This window comes from Lampetra planeri, chromosome 42 (assembly GCF_965212315.1).
Source record: "Lampetra planeri chromosome 42, kcLamPlan1.2.h2, whole genome shotgun sequence".
NCBI lineage: Eukaryota > Metazoa > Chordata > Hyperoartia > Petromyzontiformes > Petromyzontidae > Lampetra > Lampetra planeri.
The window spans coordinates 7,717,403-7,730,328 of record NC_136148.1 but is presented as its reverse complement, the minus strand read 5'-3'; the positions used below and the strand labels follow the sequence as shown (position 1 = coordinate 7,730,328).

The 12,926-nt window shown below is 44.1% G+C and overlaps 1 protein-coding gene across 1 annotated transcript in view; it reads left to right on the top strand.

Moving 5' to 3' along the window:
* The first annotated feature begins 610 nt into the window (after positions 1-610).
* Positions 611-12,926, top strand: part of TRPC4AP (transient receptor potential cation channel subfamily C member 4 associated protein) — a 20,578-nt gene continuing 8,262 nt past the window's right edge. The window contains exons 1-11 of the mRNA XM_078613836.1: positions 611-1,026; positions 4,391-4,522; positions 4,916-5,032; positions 6,869-6,929; positions 8,503-8,558; positions 9,113-9,241; positions 9,852-10,053; positions 10,493-10,681; positions 11,901-12,019; positions 12,391-12,519; positions 12,717-12,775. Coding sequence (XP_078469962.1) covers positions 868-1,026; positions 4,391-4,522; positions 4,916-5,032; positions 6,869-6,929; positions 8,503-8,558; positions 9,113-9,241; positions 9,852-10,053; positions 10,493-10,681; positions 11,901-12,019; positions 12,391-12,519; positions 12,717-12,775 — 1,352 coding nt within the window. The 5' untranslated portion in view covers positions 611-867. The remainder of the gene's footprint in view (positions 1,027-4,390; positions 4,523-4,915; positions 5,033-6,868; positions 6,930-8,502; positions 8,559-9,112; positions 9,242-9,851; positions 10,054-10,492; positions 10,682-11,900; positions 12,020-12,390; positions 12,520-12,716; positions 12,776-12,926) is intronic.

The window sequence follows — 12,926 nt, the reverse complement described above, 5'->3', positions numbered from 1 at the left end:
AAGTCGAGTTCGATTCCCGACTCAGGCACTTTCTGTGGAGTGTGTATGTTTTACCCCTGTTCTGCATGAGTTTCCTCCGGGTTATCCGGTTTCATCCCATCGGCTAAAACAATACAACGTAAATTGTATTGGCTAAACGTTCCAATGCTCACCCCCTCCCTTGCAAATGCATCAATTAGGATTACAGTACACAGAGGAACCATCGCCCACTACTGCAGAAACTTGGTAGGACCATCCTGAATAGTAGGGTTCTGCAAAGTTATCGACGAATGTGTTAATAGGGTTTTTTTGTATTGTTACGTGAAACATCTACCAAACCCTGGCTACTCAATACTCTCCCTTTCGTCACTCAAAATTTGGCTTAAACAACCCTTAGCTCTCAACCAGAGCCAGACCCTCCTGGTTCCACTTTTCATATTCCCAAGTTCTGTCACCGCTGCTAACTTTAACGTTCTGACGTCATGTCTCCCCTGCTCGTGCCTCATACAGCCGACCCCACCGTGACGTCACAGCGCGCGGGTTGGCGTGTTTACCCCCGACGTCATTCCACGCTCGACGCAGGAGGACGTTTTTAAGACGTCACGCGGGAGCCTGTGTTTTTATGACGTCACACCTCGTCGCAGCGTCACGTCGACCAACGTCACTTCCCGCGCTCAGCTGTAGGGGACGGGCAGAGGGCTCGGAGATATTTTAGCTCCCGAGGAAACTCGGCGCCGTCGTCACACACACACACCCCGCCGCGCACGTCGCCATCGCATTAGGAAGGATTCTACCCCCGGCCGTCGTCTCGTTCCTCCACACAGCCCCGCGGCGCGTTGGGGGGTGGCGGGCAGGCGAGACGCGGAGCCGCCCCGCAGGCACTCGACAATGGCGGAGGAGGCGCGGAGCGCGGCCCGGGCCGGGTCCCCGCGGCCCGGCTGCTCCTCACACGTGGAGAAGACGCGCAGAGGCAGCAGCAGCAACAGCGTGGTGCACAGCCTGGCGCGACAGCGGCTCGGGCAGCAGCGTCTCGCCAGCGTGGTGCAGGTAACGCCGGGGATAGAATGGTGGGGAGAGGGGGGTGTGGGTTGACGGGGAAGAGGCCCTCCTTGCCAACGCAGGTGACGTCTTGGCGGCGCGCTAATCCGGTGGCCATGTTGCTAGGGGAAGAGGGGGGGGGGTAGCTGCCGCTCGTGTAAAGGAGTAAGCGGAGTGCGACTCGATCGCTGCGATTTTGCGTCACCCAACATCGCAAGTAAAAGTGGGGCCCCCTTTACCTTGGTAAGATGGCCGGTGTGACCGCAATGCCGGAGGCCCAACGGAGTAAAGAGAAACGGAATTAAAAGGCACGGAGGCTGCTGTTGTTGTTCTCGTCACAGTCGAGACGGGGCAAGCGAGCGCAGGCTGCTGCGATAAGGCTTCTCCGTGGCCAGAGAGAAGGGCGAAGCTCGTTTGCTCGACGATATGAGGCAGTTGACGGTGGACGTTGAGTTCACGAGGTAGCAGGGTTTAGGGGATTCCACCTTATTCTACAAACCGATCCCGGACATGTTTCTCGGTAAACAAATCCATGAAAACAATGCCGTACCAGGTCTGAGTTCATGTCAGTTCCTGCCACCCAAACACAGATGACAGTGCCCCCGGACTTTACGTGTAAAATCTAGACAAGGTAAGGGGGAAATCAGACTGGGTCGAGGCCAATACGCTTGTATCTCCTAGATAAGCAAATTGTCACCATTATAACGATATAGCAAACGTAAGAGGCCGAACGCTGAAAGTTCAGTGCATGGTAAAATCGGACAAATCATCTGAAAACACGGTGGCGAGATTTTAATTACCTCGCCTAGCGTATAAGAAGAGGTCGTCGTTTAGACCCTAACGCCTGCTGTATATTTAGAGTTTGCATGTTCTCCCCGTGGTCGCGTGGATTTTTCTCTGGGTCCTCCGGGTTTTCCCTCCACATTTAGAATCAACATCACGCATTTAGAGTATTTGTCTGCTATACATTTCTATATGATAAGCCACTTCATTGAGCTATTATTTGTGGCCAGGTCGCTTCTGAAAAAGAGCTATATAGATAACCGGGCTTTACCTGCTAAAAGATGTGACAAGTGCTGAAAATATCAAAGCATAGAATACACTGTAAACCCATTGGGAAGAATAGAGAAATGAGAGAACAAAACAATTTAAGATGTCATAATATGCATTTGGAACATAAATGCAGTAAGAAGTTTAAGGTACATCGCTCATAGTAAGAGGGCTAGACGAAGCCACAAAATCATGATTGAGGAATTTTATGCAGTCATATTCCAGATGTCACGCCTGAAGAGGTAAGCACTGATTGACAGGATGACAAAGGGAAGCTCCTGGACCAGATGCAGTCATTGGACTAAACTGATTAGCATCTCAGAAATTCAATATTTATTCTGGAGGAATCCGTTGAGCTATAAAGCTCTTTTTCACAGATGTCCAGTTGGGGTGGATCAGAATGTTACAACAACAAACAATACAAAAAACACGATCGGAGTGCAAAGTTTAGGAAATGTAAACAAATACAAAATATACAATATACAAATAGAACTAAACTATGTTTTATCCTACCAGGTAAAGCCCGGTGAGGCATTAACTTATTTTTCAGAAGTGACCTGGCCACAAATGATAGCTCATCATGTGGAAATTTATAGCAGCAAAATAATATAAAAATAATCTCAATGCATGATAAATTCACTGCTGCATAAAGGGTTGTACAATTTATTGCCATCAGTCTTGTTATGCAACAGTCCATTGGACACTTTCACACAAAGAGAGGGGTCTTCTCAGGCACAATCCCTCCTTTTTCTGCCACTCCATTGTAAGTCTCAGCCACCAACCATCATCTATTCGAGCCACATGGCCTGTCTAATTAAATGTTTCTTCGCTAAGTGATTTCTAACTTGTGTATGTTTTGTAATCCAGTTGTTCCTCTGTCCCAGTGAAATTCCATGTATCCCTCCTCCAAATGTTTATTTGTTAACTTTTACGTTTTTGTTGCATTTTCTTCTTAATGTGTTTGTCATAGAAGATTTTATACTCATTAAAAACGTTATTCTTTACCCACATTTGTTTCTTTTTATTTTTTATTGGAGTTTTGTTTTAAAAGTGCAACCTGCTTCTCATCCAACTCGTTGATTTCTTCATTTGTATTGTGGTCCACCTTCAATCACTGCCCTAGGTAAAAGTAATTAAAATTATTTTCGAGTTGTGTTCTTTGACAGATATCTTTAAATGTTTATCAAACTTGTACCTGACTTTTGTTTAGCCTCTATTTGTAACCTACTGCATGCAGCCTTTAATAAAATATAGAATTTCAAATAGTTTATTTCCATTTTGGTGTAATAATTATGTTGCCAGCAAAACTGTGGTGGTTAATATTTTCTCCATTTATATATGTACCTTTCTTTCTGTAATCTAATTATTGAAAAACTACATATTAAACAGGCTGCTGCAGAGTGAAATACTGCCGCTCTAAAACAGTTCTGCACCAATCAGTGACCCCAACCCTAACTCCCTTATATCCTTTTTGTTCCATCCATGGTTGTTGATTGTTGCTGACAAATCTATCTTTCAATTTACCTATCTCTGTATATCTCCGTGTCTCCCTCTGTATCTCCATTTCTCTTACCTCTCTTTGTGTGTCTCTGTGGGCCAATTGCTGAAGGTTGGTAGTGCTTAACCGAATGGTTTTGAACAACAATTTCCAATATTTAACAGACTTTTAAAAATAAAAAAAACTTATATGACCATGGTGACCTCCATAACCTCGATTTACCAAAGGGGGATGCGTTCTTCAGAAAACACGCGTGAAACTACATTTCGTTAATCAGAATGGCTTTTCCCATTAATTGAATTAAAAAAACACGTGTTTCAGGACAGTCATTCCAACTACTCTTTACCTAAAAATATACACCCACATCACTTTTCACAATATTAAAATTATTGTAAAGAATGTAAATATTAAAACGGTTGAATAATAATTCATTTAAAACCAAAAGATATTCTGCATGTTGAAAGAACTGGAAAGGTGATGTAGAGGCGTTACTGTGGCACTGCAGAAATATCATGACTCTATCGTGGATGGATGATGCAGTCTCCCGGATGTTTCTTGTTTTATAATCTCATGGCGTGTGCCTTGTGAAATTTCGTCGACGCGGAAATTTGATTTTGTTCATCGAAAAGTGTCCATAATTTGTCATTGCGTTAATGTAAAATGTCATAAACCAAACGTTCATAAATCGATGCATACCTGTATTGAACTGGGTTGCATCATTAGTTTCTCAAAATTAGCAGGTGGTTGTGATTGATTGTACGTTGACGCATGTCACTTAACCAAGTATTGCACTGCCTGGTCTCATACATTCTTCTCTAATTACAGATGCCAGAACCAGTACTGAAGTTACGAGACAAGCGAGCCAAGTGGAATAACATTCCCCAGTCGATTCGCCGTCTCTACGACAACAGTCAACCACACAACATCAATTACACAGAATGCATCTCTACCCTCCAGGTACCCCTTTCAGAAATGATCCATGCCGTAATGATTGTAATTCCAAGGTAATAGCCTAACTTGCGACCGAACACGACTACTGAGGTGTTTTTACTTTGATGTTTTTGTTGGGTTGCTGCTACATGTACTACCAAGTAGTATGGGCAGCAGGGTGTCTCAATAGTAAAACGTGTGTGCCTCACAGCAAGAACGTTCTGGGTTTGATTCTGCGCTTGGGTGCGTTTCTGTGTGGAGTGTGTATGTTCTCCCCCTGTTCTGCATGGGTTCCCTCCAGGTCCTCACGTTTTCTCCCATGTAGCTGTTCTAAATTTAGGCTGTTCAATGTCTTCCATGAAACCCAATTAAAATGCAGGGCATAACATGTTATTCTTTTAACTTGTCCGTTGTCCACAGGATCTCATTTCATTGATGACTGTGGAAGGGATGGAATCCAGTGCCGATTATGGGAAGGTGCCCCAGCCAGCAAAGTTCATTAATGCCGACGTGTTTGACCTCTTTGGAGGAGTGGAGGTATGTGCCACCACTATCAGCCATTCTCTCTCTTGTCAAACTAATGCTGTCACCATCTGTCACGGTCCTGCAATGTCAGCATAAATCTCATTCCTTCACATGAACGGATCTCATCGCTCCATTTCTATAGCAGTTGCCCTCTTTGGTGTGCTCTCTGCTCATGAAATTTGTGAGTACGCTGGTTGAGTGGTGAATTTTATGCAATTTTTTTCACCATATGTAACTAATCATGCATAGTGTTCCCTTCATTTTAACAGTGCACCGTTTGCCTTTAAGTCATCCCATTGTAGTCGCATCTGAACATTGCACAGCAAGTCTGGTGGCCAACTTCATGGGAGGCAGGCGATGCAGTGGTTAACACTTTTGTCTCTCAGCAAGAAGGGCCTGTGTTCTCGATGCCTGACACATGTGCCTTTCTGAGTAGGGTTTGTACTTCCTCCTGTTGTCCAGGATTTCTGGTTTTTCCCATAGCTTACACAAACAGTACAATGTAACTTGTATTGGCCAATATCCCAATGCAGAAAAATTACCTGCAAAGTTGGGATTGCACATAGCAGCATTGCTTCCTCCTGACAGACTATAACTGTCTGTGAAACAGCACGTTTGTGAGAGCCCTGCACTGTAAGAAGAGCGCAAATTTCAAGTGTACTTAATTACTCATTACTAATTTTTAAGCATTTATGAACGTGGTACATTATTGTTGTATTTGCTGTAGACTCATCAGCGACTCAAGTCTGGAGTTCTCAGCCACTGTGATAAATAGCGTAATTTTGAATGTAAATCGTTTCTGAGGAGCATTGCTGTGCAATCTGGCGATCGTATGCACTGATCCCATCAGTATGTAAAGCTATGGTTTGCGAGATGTTAACAACCTCGCTTGGTATGCAAGAGGTTGTGGGTTTGATCCCGACCCTGACAACTGTATATTTGGAGTGTGCGTGTTCTCCCCGTAGTCGCGTGGATTTATCTCCAGGTCCTCCAGTTTTTCTTTCCACATTTAGAAACGTACGTTTATAGTATTTGGCTGCTATAAACTTCCACGTGATAAGCCACTTCGTTGAGCTATCATTTGTGGCCAGCTCGCTTCTGAAAAGAGCTATTTAGCTCAGTGGGCCTTACCTGGTAAATTTAAAATTGTTTATAGTTGTATGTACCCATAGAGTCGTTCAACCTTACAAACAAAACACAATCCCATGTGTGTAGTGCAGATTACACTGCATATATAAATATTCCACTAAAGCCAGTGGTGGAATTTCCGGTCTTATGCTGGTGACCCAATTCTCTCTCCTGGACAACCACAAGTTGAGTTGACGGTTAATGTGCCATGCAACCATGTAGAGCCTAGGCCATATGGCATGCAACACAGCTAGTAATATCCTGAGTATTGTGAATGTCAAGACACATTTAACTCGTCCATGGTATGCTCAGAGATAAAGGTATTTGCTTTGACACCTACAGATGTGAACGTCTTCGGAGAGTCAAAATCTAAGTGTCTCGCTGCTCAAACATTTATGGGGAGCTTCACATCCTTTTGCCACTCCTTAGTCAGTTGTGGAAATTCCACATTCCAAAAGCAGAGGTCAGTCTCCATAGGGTCACCACTGGAATTGTCGCATTGAGACCTATTTTATCAACCCTGGAGGGATGATGGGCTGAGTCTGGTCTACACCTACAGTTTTAATGACTGCAATTGTGCCAGTACAGATTGTGAAATGTAAATTTCGACTTCGTTGTGTACCTAGTATTCAGTAAATATGTGTTAAAATAAAAATGTTTACATACGTCTAAAATACATGTCGTGTTAAACTATTGTCTCCCTTGTATTTCACTTCTCAGCTGCTCGTGGATGTCCTGATGAGACCAACGTTACTCCCACAGGACCAAAGCAAGCTTAGAAGTAAGCCATGCGTTAATCCGTTGTGGATAACGATGGAAATGTTGCAGTTAACAAACAATGACATGACGGTGTAATATGTGCACTATTCTCGATTTTCTCCCGTGATGTTATAATGAGGGGCAATATGCTCGTTGTTTATTCTTACAACTTCAGTGCACAGAGTAACAAAAATAATTGAACTGCTGAATTAGCTTCAAATTGTACACACTTTCATTTGCAGTCAGGACTTAATGAATAATTTCGTTTAAAGGACATGAAAATAAATAATCTGAAAGTTACAGCAGCATAAGTGACTAATGGAGTAGGGGTGTGTATGTGATAAATATTGAGTGTGAATCTGATACTCGGACTACTGACAATGAGTTGTACACCTGTTATCTTTCATCTCGTATATCTTTCATCCCAAAACCTTGGGAGATGGCATTTAAAAAAATTAATATCATAAAAATCAGAACGATGTGTGCAGGTTAGTGAAGGTGTAGAGCATAGATGTGGGAGCAATGGATTTCCCACGCATTGCCCTCTGCTGCCCAAATACAGCTGGCAGCCTACAACACTTGTTGTATACATGACGGTCACCCATCCAAGCACTCTCCAGGATCAAATCTTGCTTCTCTTGGGAGATCTGACCAGTTTGGGCACATTCAGGGGTGCAAGATGTTAACTCCCTCGCCGAGTATACAGGAGAGGTCGTGGGTTTAATTCCAACCCTGACGCCTGAATATTTGGAGTTTTTGCATGTCTTTCCCAATGGTTGCGTGGATTTTTCTCCTGGTCCTCTGGTTTTTCCCTCCACATTTAGAAATATTCATTTAGAGTATTTAGCTGCTATGAATGTCCACGTGATAAGCCACTTAATTGAGCTGTCATTTGTGGCCAGGTCCCTTCTGAAACAAACTACATAGCGCAGTGGTCCTTACCTGGTAAAAGTAAACAATGGTTATATATACTCTTAGTTCTTTCGGTAAAGTCACGTAGGTAAAAATGAAATTAAAATTAAAAAAATAATAATAAAATCACGACGTTTCGGAGGCAACACAAGTCTCCGTCATCAGGTGGGACCGTCACAGCCAGATGCAGCAAATCTGGCTCTGACGGTCCCACCTGATGACGGAGACTTGTGTTTCCTCCGAAACGTCGTGATTTTATTATTTTTTATTAATTTTAATTTCATTTTTTACCTACGTGACTTTACTGAAAGAACTAAGAGTATGAATCCTTGCAGTCACGAAAGCTTCAAATCTAGAATAAAAAATGGTTAGTTTATTCTGGGCGATATGGTCACTGGCAGAAATATAGCTGCTGTTGTGTAATATTTAAATGGCCATGTTACCTTTCAGGTTCCACAACCTTATATTCTAGTCATGATAAAAAATAAAGTTGCTAATGCAGGGACGAATTTACATATTAAAAGAAAACCTCCCCAAACATGCCTATTTTGCTGCTTCCTTACAGCGGCATTGCCATTTAACGTTTAATACAGTATTCCCTGTGTGTGCACTCATGTCACATGTGTAAGTGTTAATATGACATCATGGATTTGTGACCTGGTGAACTTGTTTTTGTGTTGCAGTACAAATGCACCTGACCAAAGCTGTGCTGGAGGTGTTGCACAATGTCTGCATGTGTGTAAGTATGATTTGTCAGGGCACACTTGGGATCTTCTAAGTCCCTGAATAATTTCAATATCATTAGTTACGACACCGGAGTACACGAATGAAAATAAATGTACACATGTGAAAATGTGTTTAAATATAATTTGAGCATTTGTCATTATCTTGGTCATCAACGGCTGTGTTAAGTCCTCTACCGAATGAAGGGCTCCCCCACGTTACTATCCATGGCCTTGTTATTCGTGTTTGCTATACACGTGTCAACGGACACCCTGGAAACCCTTGCAATTGAGATGTTCCATCTCAACGGATTTTGCACGCATGTGCCCATACCCTCCCAATTTGTTCCTGCCCCGTGTGCCTTTGCCCTTTCGTGTGCTTCTGCCCTCGTGTGCCCATGCCTTCGTGTGCCCCTGCCTTCTCGTGTGCTACTGCCTTCTCGTGTGCTCATGATCTTGTGTTCCCATACCCTCTCGTGTGCTCATGCCCTCGTGTGTGCCTGCCCTCTAGTGTGCTCCTGACCTCATGTTCCCTTGCCCTCGCGCGCCCATGCCCTCTCGTGAGCTGCAGACGGAACGCGTGGCCAAGCGCCTCTCCGAGCGGCTCGAGTTCGTCATGTATCTCTTTACGCTGATGTCGGAGAAGAGGGGCTACCTGCAGGCAGCCTCGCTCATGGAAGACGTGCTGGGCACAAAAAAGGTGAAAAAACACCTCGCTGGGAACCCAATCTGGTTCCTGTTCCCTTACTCTTGCTTTGCAAAATCCAATTTAATTGCTTATTCTGGTGAATGTTGACAAAAATTGTGACAGGTTTTATATATGTCATAATTAATATGGAAACGGGTTAATTTTGGTGCAGGTTTGTATCGTTTTTATTCGAGCTTGATGTATATATGTAGAACTTATTTTGCACCGTACGTAGCCAATCGTGCTAATTGTAGGTGTGGGGAAGGAAAACAAACTAAACAAAATCGTGTGCTGGGATTAATAAGAATAGGTTTTATCCTTTCTGGCAATATAACATGTTCAAACACCAAATAGATACCTTTTCGCAAGGCATCAAAGTTTGCATTAACCACACGTACTTGTGGCAAAACATGCCAACAAATGCATTGTCTTTGAAACTGATTGTCCTACACCAGAGACACACCAGTGTTAGACCAGAGAAAGGCGAATAGTACAAAGACATTGCAAGTATCGGTGCACTTATAGGTCCGATACTAGGACTTTGCGTCACTGTCGCACTACACACGGCAGACGTGTGAACTTTGGCGTTGCACGCGTTGTGCCCGGCCGGTGTGGCGTCTAGGAGATGATCCTGCTGGAGGAGATCCCTGACCTGGTGAAGCTCATCGCCCGCTTCGACCATCACCAGTTCGCCAACTTCTGCCGCGTGCTCTCGGTGATGGTGTCCGAGCTGGAGCCAGTGGGAGACGAGAACCAGACGCTGCTGGCTCAGAACGAGCAGCTGCGCAGGCACTGCAACCCCACGTCGGCCGAGGTGAACCAAGGTGAGTCCGGTCATATTTTATTGGAAAGGTGGTCAGGATATATATCTGCTTGTTGCTGTCCCCATTTGAATTCCACTGTGCGCTATTTGGCAGCAGAGGGGCGCAGTGGTAACACAGCAAGAAGGGCCTGTGTTTCGAATTCCAATTCGAGTGACTTTCTGAGTGGAGTTCGTATGTTTGTCCCCCTTTGATGCATGGTTGCTTCTAAGTTCTCTGGCTTCTACAGAGAAAACAGTACAATGTAACCGGTATTGGTCAATACATCCCTTTGCTCAAAAATAACACGCATATTACCAAATTAAGATTATACAAAGCAATCATTGCCCATAGCTGTAAATACTTGGCAGGGACTCTACTGACAAATGTTCTTGATGCTCAGGCTTTCCTTGATAAAACAAGCATCTTAATAATAACAGCATCATTGTGATTGATCTTCCAGCAACGCTGCTGAACATCCCGGGAATCGTGAAGCGACTGTGCGAGCTCGCGACGCAGAAGTCGACCGAGAGGCAGAGCCCTTTCGTCTTCCTGCAGGAGCTCGAGCACTGGCTCAACCTGATGGACAACTCCATCGCCCTGGACATGACCACGTACATCGTGGACGAGAGCAACTTGGATACGAGCATGGGTAAACCCGCCTCTCCGTTCTCACACCCAGCGAAGGGAAAGCACCACCCCGAGTGGTGGTTGGCTCTCACACTTTTCAATATTCAGCGCCTTGCGATCTCCAGGTGAAAGCTGCTTTAGATGTGTAAATTGTTATTATATCGTGACACTTTCATCAACGCTTTCATTGTAACTTGCCTGATCCGCCCCCTTACTGGACATCTGTGAAATAGAGCTTCATAGCTCCTTGGATTCCTCCAGGATAAATAAAGATTCTGAAATAAAATAAATATTCTGATTCTGAACGTATCAGACGAGTAAACTCATCATACTTAATCTCAACACATTTGTCAATAACATGGTGCTTTTGAAAAAAAAAGGCGACATTTTGGGCAATGACCATAATTAGTAACACATGGTTATACTGGCATCCATGTTGTATTATTAGTGACCCCCACAATATTTTTAGTTTTATTTGAAATTAAAGACATTAAAAATCTTACATTAAATATTGTTATAAGTGCACTTGATTATAACAAGATTTTGAATTATAGAATTTAAATTCTATGATCATGCATTTAGATCCCATCATATCTCGGAAGCTAAGCTGGTTTTGAGCCTGGACATCGAATGGATGGGCGACCACCATGCGAGGCAGATCATTATGGGGTGCGGGGATAGCGGTGGGCAGTACAGAAAAAGCGATTATTGTACTGTACTAATATGCTCCCTCATCTAAACGTCTGGTTAGTACCCGCTTTGACTAGTGCGGTAAAACATGGTCAAATATTAAAAAAATTACATTATATTGACCAGCACGGCATGGGAGTCCCCTAATCCAGTTGTTGGTCGCAAAAGGGCTGCACGTGCATTCATTGTGACAACGCTGCAGGTTTAACAGGACGAGTGTGACCGTGTGCGCCGCGGCAGCGAGACATTAACTACCTCACCTGGTATAGAGTGGGTCGTGGGTTCGATCCCGACCCTGATACCTGTATTATATTGGAGTTTGCATGTCTCTCTCCCTGTGGTCATGTGGATATTTCTCCGAGTCCTCCAGTTTTTCCCTCTACATTTAGAAATATGCGTTTAGAGTATTTGGCTGCTATAAATTTCCACATGATAAGCTACTTTGTTGGGCTGTCATTTGTGGTCAGGTCGCTATATAGCTCAGTGGGTCTTACCTGGTGAAATAAAAAGTGTTAAGTTTAGTGCGTGCGTGTGAACTTGTGCGATGTCAGATATGGATTACAGTGACCACCCTATAATTGACCAGCTCCCGCTCACCATGCACGAGGTGTACAAGGTGGAGGTGCTCTACCTGCTGTGCGTGCTGCTGACGGGAAAGCACCGCGACGAGGTACTACCCACGGCCCCCCGGGGCCCCCTCCCTCCCTCGCAAGAGGTGGGCATAGCCACTTTACCCCACCCACTGTGGTATACTCATTCCTACTGCTGGGTGGCAGAGACGGGGTGGGGGGGGATTTAAGAACCTTGCCCCATTATTTTTCACGTACAGAGCTGGGAGAAATAATGCAGAGTAATACCATTGTTTAATCATTATGCGAGTTTTATGGATTGATTCAGTTTCAGGGTTTAATGATTAAAAATGTTATCTGTGTGTTCAGAGTAGGGAAACAGAATTCGTCTCTGAATAAAATCAGGGTCACATGATAACACTGTTGTTAAGGCTGCTTTAGGAGAATGTGAGGCTGTGTCTTTGTTGTGAAGGTACACAAGATGCTGGCAGAGTTCCGCTTGATTCCTGGCCTGAATGATCTCTTCGAGAAGCTCATCTGGAAAAACCGCTCGCACAACCACCGGCTGCACAGCCCTAACCAGAACTGCGACTGCAGCCCAGTGAGTGAAGCACTGAGAGCAGTATTCGGTGAATACGTGAACCATAATTATCGTTCTGTTTGCCTCCCTCTGGATAGACTAGGGCCTCTTATTATTACACTTGTTTTACCCTGGGGTTTTTCGCTGAGTCTTAAGGGGTTTTTTCATGGATTATTATTGCCAGTATCAACCAATCACCCTCTTAATGTCCTCTGCAGGACGTGGCTCTGAAGATCCAATTCTTGAGGCTCCTGCACAGCTTCAGCGACCATCACGAGTACCTACACGCATTGCACTTCACTAAAATTGTTTCATGTTCACGTTAGGCAACCTTAACCTGTGAGAAATAACGTATTCTTGCATGAAATAAGAATCGGAATCTTTATTTATCCTGGTTGAAATCCGAAATGTTTGTGTAGGAACAGACT